The 9905-nt window shown below is 44.2% G+C and overlaps 1 protein-coding gene across 2 annotated transcripts in view; it reads right to left on the reverse strand.

Moving 5' to 3' along the window:
* Positions 1-9905, reverse strand: part of ralgapa2 (Ral GTPase activating protein catalytic subunit alpha 2) — an 89651-nt gene that overhangs the window by 24400 nt on the left and 55346 nt on the right. For both annotated transcript variants that reach the window (XM_070841911.1, XM_070841910.1), the window contains 6 exons: positions 9572-9905; positions 8853-8924; positions 7908-8031; positions 7631-7786; positions 4685-4843; positions 2883-3010 (listed from right to left, as the gene is read on the reverse strand). The exon at positions 9572-9905 is cut by the window's right edge and continues 501 nt beyond it. In XM_070841911.1, coding sequence (XP_070698012.1) covers positions 2883-3010; positions 4685-4843; positions 7631-7786; positions 7908-8031; positions 8853-8924; positions 9572-9905 — 973 coding nt within the window. The remainder of the gene's footprint in view (positions 1-2882; positions 3011-4684; positions 4844-7630; positions 7787-7907; positions 8032-8852; positions 8925-9571) is intronic.

A 9905-nucleotide genomic window follows, 5' to 3' on the forward strand; every position in this document is an offset into this window, starting at 1 on the left:
ACTGTCTCACCTATTAGAAACTTGCCATGTCCTCAACACACACACACACACACACGGTCAGTTTTTCCCTTTAACAATACCCCTATCACAAAGAGTGATGGACGACACATCAAACTCAAGTGCTTGTTGAAGAGAGAAATGAATCCCAGCTTCTGGATGAAGACATTATTCTACAGTGACAGTATGAAGGATCTTCATCTGACAGTAAATGGCAGCAGACAGCAACATCATCCAGTGCCAGGCTGGGTTCAGGTGACGCAAACAAACTCATTGTCCCCTTCAAGGCAATATGTCATGTAATGTTTGTATTCAGCGATAAGTGAAATTAATGGTGGAGCAAAGTGACATTCGCTTATTCTACTCTGTTCCTGACAAATCAATAAAAAACTATGGCGGTTTAATAAAAACTTGAGTTGTTTTAGATTGAACATTTTGTGTTCACAATTTAAAATGCAGTTGTGGAGGGTGGACTAGTTGCAGACAATACACTTAGAACACACAAAGCCAGACCAGCTGCATTTTCCATCAGCCATATAAATAATAGATGATACATTATGAGTTGTCTGAGAGAGGCTTGTGATATGATGTCTGTTAGGACATTGCTGTGTCCCGGATTTGACACAAATATTAACCGACATTGAGAGATGGACACTAGAAAACAAATACAACTACACAGATTTCACAAAGAGAGGGAGAGGAGAGAGGGAGAGACAGAGGATGTGATGAGGAGACAGACAGAAAAACAGCGAGGGGGGAGTATCTATTTGAAAAACACTCTTGTAGCCCATATCTGTGTGTATTTTCTGAAAATGTTGCTGGTGGTCATTTTTCAATATCAAATCCTATTAGCCTGAGAGATCCTGTGAGCGTTGCAGCAGACTGCTGGAGTCCTCTCGAGCCTTGTAACAGAGCGAGAGAGGGAGCTGCAGTGCCATATTCGCCTTTTATCTGGACACACAGGGGTCATATAGCTTCTCTTTGAAGAAATATTCAACTAATTACCTTGGAGAGTGGCCTCACAGGCAGAGAGCAGACTGTGGATTGTTAAGGCATTGTGAAGGGGTAAACTAAGGATGAGGATTTTCATCTTGCACTAAAAACACACATCCCAGAAAAAAGCCTGGGCCATTGTTCCAACCTGGGATAGATAAAGGGCCACATAACCGGAGAAGATGGAAGAATGATGACTGGAGAGGGAAAAGTGCAAAAGGCTAGTGTAATACGAAAGCTGATCCCATGATGAAAGCATATAAAAAGAATAACTCCACCTGCCACTTGGTGCTTTGTTTACGGCCCATGCCATTGCTGGAAATTGTGTCAGACAGGACATTCTCTGATACCAGTTGTCTTAAAATCTAGAAACTTGGTTGTCACTTTCACATGGCATACACCGAACATAACATTTTGGCTACTCGTTAGTTTATATGTTGCCTCTGTCCTAACAAACTCTCTAGCTAGGCAGAAAAACAGCAGAAAGAAAAACAGTTGTGCAGCAGATACTCCTGCTGGCAGTGCGCTTTGCCTGGCACATTCATTCATCTCCCCTCTTGGAGTGCGTGAGGCCTGGCAGCCTAACAGTGCCAGAGCTCCAGAGGCAGCGCTTATCTGCTCTCATAGATCATGCCTTTGTGCTGTCTGCTCCTCTGCTAAGGAATGCCAGGTAAGGCTTTTGTGGCTCAGCACAGGCCAGTACTGTCCCACCCACCCACCCACCCCCCCCACCCCCTGAGGCTCACAGAGGCAGGCCTGTGGCTGCCCCCCCTCTGGCGTTGAGAGTCACACTGGGCTAATTCACTTGGCGTCGGGTAACAGACATCTGTCACTCAGGATGCCTCCGGGGACACACAGACAAGGCCTGATATAGGGGTGGGGTGGCCAGGGGATGTGATGCACTGTGAAACGCATAGAGGCAGACACATACTTGCACACAGCCCACCGTAAACAGCATTCACAGGCTGTGTTCATTTACCACCAAAAGCCGTTGTTGTCAGTGACTATGATACAAGGACTTCATAATAATTTAAAAACAACAACTTTTTAAAATGTCAGTGTCTTTCACTCAAATGAAACCTCCTTGGGGAAGGTTTCTATAGCAACCGCCAGAGGGGCAGCGTGGTTCTGGTGAGGCGGTGCTGTACATGCTGTCCGAGGAGGAGCAGGGCGTTAAGGGAGATCAGGTTTCCCCCTCCAGGGGCCATCCCGACTCTGCCCCCATCTCACCCCCCAACTCTGTGCTGCTGGCATTCACATGCTAATTAATCTCCATTGGTGATTACACTCCCTTTAAACCAACTGACAACTACAGCTGGAGTAAAGCTCTTAACGGTACACTGTTGGATGGATGGATGGATGAAGGGGTGAGGGCGAGTGTTTCTGTGTGTGTGTGTGTTTCTGTCTGTACGCACTTGTATGTATTTGTTGAGGGTGCTCTTATTTTGCCTCTCCGTGTGCTCCATAAAATGGTAGTGATAGATGATGACACGTTATCTGTGCTCCTGCCCAAAACAGCCTCACACAACCTCCCATGATGCTCCAGGCTGTGAAACAGCCCCAGCCTAATAGCTGTATGTAAATCAGCCAGCCCATAAAGATCAGTGTCTGCACTCAGCTGTGTACGTTGGCTGACATGACAAGCACGCCACATGTCTCAATGAATTTACCCTAATGGGCCACTGGTGGTGCTGATTTAAGCTCAGTGGTGTTACACATGTAAGAAAATCATTCTAAAAATATGGCTAAATGTTTGCTCATAATCTTAATGGTCTTAGCTGTATGGGTAATCAATGGTCGATTTTTAAAAATAGTGCATTCCGCCGATGAGCCATTCCCGAATGGGATAGTGAACAGTAACTGAAGCAGAAGGCACGAGGAGGAAAGGATACAAGCTCTGGTACAGAGTCAGCCGAGACTTCACAGCCCTGCTGGCATTGATACAGGTGGCCCGCACCAAGCTTGGCAGCAGCGTCCCAGTGATGATGGCGCCATTAAACAAAGGCCCAAAGAAAGGAACCTGAGGAAGTTAAGAGAGAAAAAAAGAGTAAGAAAAAAACATCAGGCATCAAAACTTCCACACCGATCCAAAGTTAATTTGCTCAGTGTCCTGTCATTGTATATGCAAGTGCCCAAAAATAATGATTCTAAATCTTTTTGTTCTTTTTTTAACCGTTTCTCCATCTGTTTAGGGCCAGGGTTCAAGTTGAAATTGGATTTCTACCTAACTTTGCATGACAACCACACATATCTAATGCGAATCAATGTTAGGTAAATTAAATTAAAATGACAATCAATACGAAACAATGCTCTCATATTGAGCTACTGAACAAATACAAAGGAGCAATATGCATTTCAGCGGCAGCGTGTGAGTGTGTGTGGCTACACGCGTCTGTTCATGCATATTGGAAGGGGGCCCTTAATCACTGAAGCTCAATGGTCGTTGACCTGGAAGCTGACGTGAATGTCAAAGTCTCTCCAAAAGGTCCTGCTGTCTTCAACTCGGTAGTTCAGCTAGTACAATAACCAGTCAAATTATACAATAAATGGATTTTAACAAGAAATGATACGGACCAATTAACTTAATCACATGCCAGAAAAGTGGAGTGACGTTGTGTAAATTAACATCCTGGGTGGATCGTTACATTGTTTTACAGGCTTTTGGAGGTGCTGGCTTGCATGGGGTGGGGTGGGTGGCAGAACGGTGGCAGCCTCTGCCTTCCTCCCAGCTGTGTTTGGCTGTAGAAATCCTCTACAGGGTAGAGGCTAAAATATGTTTTACACACTCATTTCTGAACCATCTGCAACTATAGTAGGATTTTAACTTAACACACCTGCCTTTGTGTGTTATTGGGTAAGCTTTGAAATGCTGAACCGATGGCACGGGTTCTCTATTGTAATCCAAACAATCCAAACAGTCTCTCACAGTGTCTTAATGAAGGCAGTTAGATTTAGAGGGATTGTTTGATCCCCACAGAGTTGAATATAACCTGTTACTATGAACATTTATACTGGTAATACAGATTATCTGTAAAAGAGTAGCTGCACCTGGGATGGCCCTAATAATATAATATTGATTGTTGCATTTCATCTGAAAAATCTTAAAAATGACTTGCTAACAAAACAAAAGATAATCAATGCATTAAAGGGAGGAATACAAACTAGATTATGGAGACATTTATTTCATCTGAATAATGTTCGTATAGAAAAGATTGTGGAATTATGTGAACATCTGAAAACATCCATTCTCAGACAAAGACATTTCATTACCTGTGGAAGGCCACACAACGAATGCAGTACCACAGAGTGGCCGAGATGAAAGCTAGCCAAGAAAGGATAGTAACCATCTCTGAGAGCCCATACCCACAGTGTGGGTAATAATGCACTGCTGGAGTAGGGGAAACTGAGAGCCTTCAGACAGAAACCACAACAGGAAAAATAACCTATAAAACTCACAGCAAAGTCTGAATAGGAAGAGAGAAGAATGGACTACTTCAGCTCATGAACAGAAACTGAAAATTAATGCAGAGCTGAAAAAAGCCCATGTGATTTTGTTGCTTGTTGTGTGCGGAATATCTTCCACATCACCATCATCTTAGTACAAAGGACAAGTACACTTCTAATGTACTGAATCATATTGAATATGTATAGTTCATTATAGTGTTAACCAAAGTCCACAGTCTGCTTGGTTTACCTGCGGTTTCTTCATGATCTGGATGAAATACATGTGGTTCTTCATTGGGTAGATGATAATCAGCACGTCTCCAAAGTCAGTTGGGATGATGCCACGTCTGTAGTCCCTGGTGTGCTCTGACCACACTATGTGCACCTCGTCATTTCCCAGGTGACGCAGCTGTCAAGCAAACAAAATCAGTCTAATCAAGTGCCTGGCAAGTGCGGGCCATTTTCATCCTCATGGTGATGATGACAGGAGGCCAAATTTAGTGCGATTAGGGCATGTCTCTGGTTTTATAAGTATCAGTATCTTAGGCCCACATCACCTCCAGAAGGCTGAGCAGTGAAGTGATGTAGAGGAGGTATGTAGAAAGGGGTGACTAATAACAAAACATTATTTACTGCTGATATTCCATATATAAAGTGTCGTAACTGGCTTTTATCGTTGCATATTAGCAATATTTTATTCACTGCTTTATTCCATTATAAGTTCTGCTGGTGTTTCTTAAAGAGAAAGCATAAATGCAGCAGGTGCAAGAGCAAGGTGAGTGCTAGAAGCTAAATCAGAAACTTTGTTTGAAAACAATGGTTTAGATTGGGGTCTGGGCTCTGGCTTTGACTATTTTTATAGCTTTTTCATTACAAATTCAAACTGCAAACACAAAATGGACAAAATTGAGCATTTCAAAACCAAATAATTCAAATCCAATTAACTTTCCCCATCAGAGATTAAATTGCTTCCCATTTCCACTCTATTCACAAACACAAATGAAACTGGGCAGGACAAGAAGATACACTTAAATGACAGGAAATTGACGGATGCCAGTTTGAAATAGGTAAACAGCTTTCCTGTTCCAGAAGTAAAACAGATGGACACAGCTACATTATCTTCTCTAACAAGTGTGGATGACTTATTAGCTGGTAGTCCAGTGATGTTTTCTGGGGTATCATAGACACTGAAAAGTGAGCCTCTACTCAGAGGAAAACATCTGCCAATGTACTGTGGGCCTAATGAGCCATTAAGAAACATGCCCTCGCCACCAAAAATGCAATTAGCACATTCTATTATAAGCCCTTAATTATGGTAATACAGTAATCTTAAACAAATCCACGGCATGCTGATTACTGGAGCTCGCCAGTTCAGTCTGTCTGTCCAAGGATCAGCAGGTACCAACCAGGTCAGTCACTGGGACAATTTCTGAGAAAATGTTGAATATGCATTTGCGCTAGACAATCAACACTGGGATGTTAATTTGGGTTAAGATATTAGCATTTGGATGAGCTTAATCACAAGTTTAACGAGGATACTTATGCTCCAGTCAATCATCTTCTTCACTGATCTATTTAGTTCCTTGTTAATCACATCCAAATGTTTAGGACTTCTTTAATAACGTGATTCAAGTCAAAGGCTCTTGTCCAATTAGCCCTCTTTGACCTCCCACTCAGCCAATGAGTTTCACACACATGGAGACAGCAGGCCAGAGGACCCCAGAACACAAGAAGATCCTTACAAAAACAACCTGCAGCAGCCCAGTTAAGCTATGGTGCCTGGGGGTAAATGTGATAGCCAAGGCACCCGTCCATCTCCCACTCTTTTACAGACCAGACACACATACACACGCACATGGTCTACATGGCCTGACCCCCAACCCTGTAGGTCGCTTCTATAACCACATTACTGAGGCCAGCTGCTACTGCTGCAGCTTGCAGAGCCCTAAAACCCACAATTGGATTGAGGAATTCATGGCTTTCCCTCTTTTCTTTTTGGTTTAGCCATTTTCCCCCCTTTCATCGTCTTCAAACGGGCAATCTGCCCAGCGAGAGCTACCCCATCCGTTGCTCGCCCACAGTATGCCTCTGTGGTTACCGGCAGTAAAGTGGGTCACTGCTGGACTAAAAGTATTATTTTTAAATTGACAGGGAAACATCCTACTTGGGCTCAGATGAATCCCGTTTCTCATTCCAATTCTTCATACCACTTTCTCGTCTCCCTGCCCCACTATCTTTTTCTGAAGCATTCGTGCCTGTGGCCAGCCTGCCAATTTCTGTGCGACCTGTGGCTGGTGTGGAGATCTGTGCAAGGTGAGCATCAGCAATTAGAGAAGTTCTCGATGAAATGGATGGAAGTAAAGTGGCAGCACACTTCGCCGTGGGCATGGCAGCCCCTCCAGCGCCGCACTCTGGCCAAACAAAGTCAGAATCTTTACTCACTCTAACTAATTTTTACAGGTACTAAGCACAGGTTTGAAATGGCTTTGAAATGAGTGGGGGGTTATTTGTGAAACAGAGAGGGGGGTGATCTTTGGAGAGCTGGAAGGGGGTTGGATATGAGGACAGCCTGATGAATTTCCCTTCTCAGCAGGGTACTGTATGAGAAGATTGGCAGGACGGGCAGGGGCCTTGCGGCTCATTTCTTCGTGCTAACTGCTACTGGTGCACTACAGCTCAGAATCCCACTGCAGAACACAATCGATCGCTCCTGTGGCGGCAGCAGGAATTGGATAAAAGGATCCTGCCGGCATCCGGCCGGCGCCTGCCCTAGCAGGGAGAGCTAATGGCTGAATCCAGGCCCTGGTCACAGCACACAGGGAGGGGGGCAGGGGCTAGCAGAATCATAGTCATTACCGCCGCGGCACATGCCCTCTCTTCACTCACGCGCCTACGACTCTCTACTCCTCAGGCCTGCCTGGCTGGGACCACTAATCAATGCCCGCACTCTGGAGTCACACCTCCTGATCACAGCTTAACACAGAGCTGAAGGCTACAACAACATACTGCCTGCTTGGCCTGTGACTGTGTAGCCATTTTACTGCATCAAACAGGAAAAGAAGTACCATCTCTTTTTTCTTTACATATTATTTGCCATTTACACAATACATATTTACGTAATCCAAAGGTCACAGACGGGCAGGAATTGTCAAAATTGATTACAACACAAATCATGTCAACACACAAGACTTTTTACCTTTTTGGTGAGGCAGTCATCAGAATTAGATGGCATACGAGTGGAGACGTGGAAGATTGCTTCCATGGTGGAGGTAGCATAATAAGGAGCTGTTAGACCTGTGCTGCCATTCCTCTGGAGGCCACCCATAAAGCCACAGTGTGTGGCCAGGTCCACCTGAGGAATACATGCACAATTTAGTGTGTTCTGAGTGCGTCTGTAGATCTGTGTGTGCATATTTGCGCTTCATCTGTAGGAAACAGAGGATGTGTTGATTTGAGGGTGTGGTCATCTGCACCTCCCATCCCAGTCCAGAGACAAAGTCTTCATAGGCCTGGCTGCCTGCGCTGTTGGACAAGATGGAGCACTTGTCTTCTTGGCCCTCTCCAATGTAGAACACAGCAATCTTGTGTGTCTCTCGACTACAGAACAAAACATACAGTAGCCATTATTAAAAGAACAGCGCAGCAGCCAATTTTATAAACGCAATAGAACTTGAAAAGCTTCTCACTACTCTAGCCACTTCAAATGAAATGCTTTGAAATGTGAATCCAGTGACTCAAAACACTACACCTTGTTTGTAAAGGTAAATTGTGTGTGTAAGTGTAATTGAGTTGAATAAAATCAGTTGTGCAGAATGTGAAAAACCAAAGTCTGTCTGCAAAATTTTTCCACTATCTCTCCATCTCTCTAACATGATTTAAAAAAAGAATCTGAGCAAAGCCACCCCTCTACATTTCCTGTTGCCATGGCAGTACATCATGCTGGGGTAGATTTAGGGCACTTTGCATGCTTGCGCACAGGTTGTTATTGCCCAACCAAGTCCGGCCATCTGGGAGAATGAAGTCCAATCCTGAGAGGATTCTTTAATAAGCTCCTGTCATTAGCGATGTGTTGAGTACTTATTGATTGGACTAAGAGAGACACAGTAAGAGGAGGACAGCTAGGGTGATACTGGGAGGCTTCCAGGGCTGTGATCAGCTGGAGATGGTACAAATTAGAAAAATCATGGAGGAGGAGGGGAGGGATGGGGCAATATGATGCTGCTTTGATAAACTTTATGACTTATAACCAGCGTTATTTCACTTATGTAGAGACAGGTTAACCATATGGCTGCAGTGACAGTTTGATTAGCAGAGGGCACTAAATTATGGATAATTATGTGTGTTCACTGGTATCTCAAACAAACCCAATTTCAGCAGGACATAAAAAGACATAGAATTCTAAATTGAATTTGAATTACCACTGCCTGGAATCCAAGTTCTTCAGTTCCCTTAAGAGTTTGGAGTTTTTCTTCAACAAATGGAAACTTTTCCTGTTTGACAAAAACATTCTTGATCAGCATTGATATATTTTAAGGAGGAAACTGCCATGCTGGCAACAGTGAACAGCCACTGGAAATGGTAGTACGATCTACTAGCAAATTATCCAAAAAAAACCAACAAAAAACTGAAGGCTTTTCAACCAAAGTTTTGTTTTCCAGTCAAGATTAACAAAGGCAAAAAAAGGCACAGGTGCAATCAGCAATCTCCTGCTCACTCTGTGCACGTTGCACCATCACCATTAAGAGGTGTAAGCTTTTAATTTACAGGGAAGCACTGCAAAGATGTGGCTCTGCAAGGTAGACTTTAGTGAAAACAGCTGGGCACTTTTTACCCTGTGGAGAGGAGATTAAGACACCCCAGACTCCAGTGTGCTTTTAAGTTTGCTCTTTCTCTTTTGAGTAACAAGTCAACAGCCGAGTTACCCGAGGAAGTAACTTGGGTTCAAATATTTTGTTTTATTTTTTCCGGCATACTGGCTACTTTAAAAAATGTGGTTTGCAGACTAAATGATTAAGATATACATTGAGAGGCGGATAAACAACAGACCTCTGTATGACTTCTTACAACCCTGCCCATCTCGTTATTCCTCTAGTATAGTGCAACCCAGACCAATGATTGTAGCCAATTGGAAGTGTACCTGCGGTCCCAAGAGTTCATGCCAAGGTCATTAAGCAGCAGCCGACAGAAGTAGAAAGGGGCTTTTGGTTCCTGGTGGGAGGGTTCCCTCTGGCAGGCAGCCCGAAAGCTTATATCAGCATCCCACCTCCTCACTTGCTCCTCCTCCTGCTGAGTTTGACGCAGAATGGCCTCCACAATGGTGCTCTCTTGCTCCAGGTTCATGCCATGGGGTGAGGGAGCTGGCTGGTTGAGTTTGAGTTGTGGCTGGGGCAGGCATTCTGAGCTGCTTTGGCCCAAGTCCTCCAAAAGCTTATCCAGAATATCTAACTCTTCCTCCTCACAGCAGTCGGAGG

The sequence above is a fragment of the Pempheris klunzingeri genome, chromosome 13 (assembly GCF_042242105.1).
Source record: "Pempheris klunzingeri isolate RE-2024b chromosome 13, fPemKlu1.hap1, whole genome shotgun sequence".
Lineage (NCBI taxonomy): Eukaryota > Metazoa > Chordata > Actinopteri > Acropomatiformes > Pempheridae > Pempheris > Pempheris klunzingeri.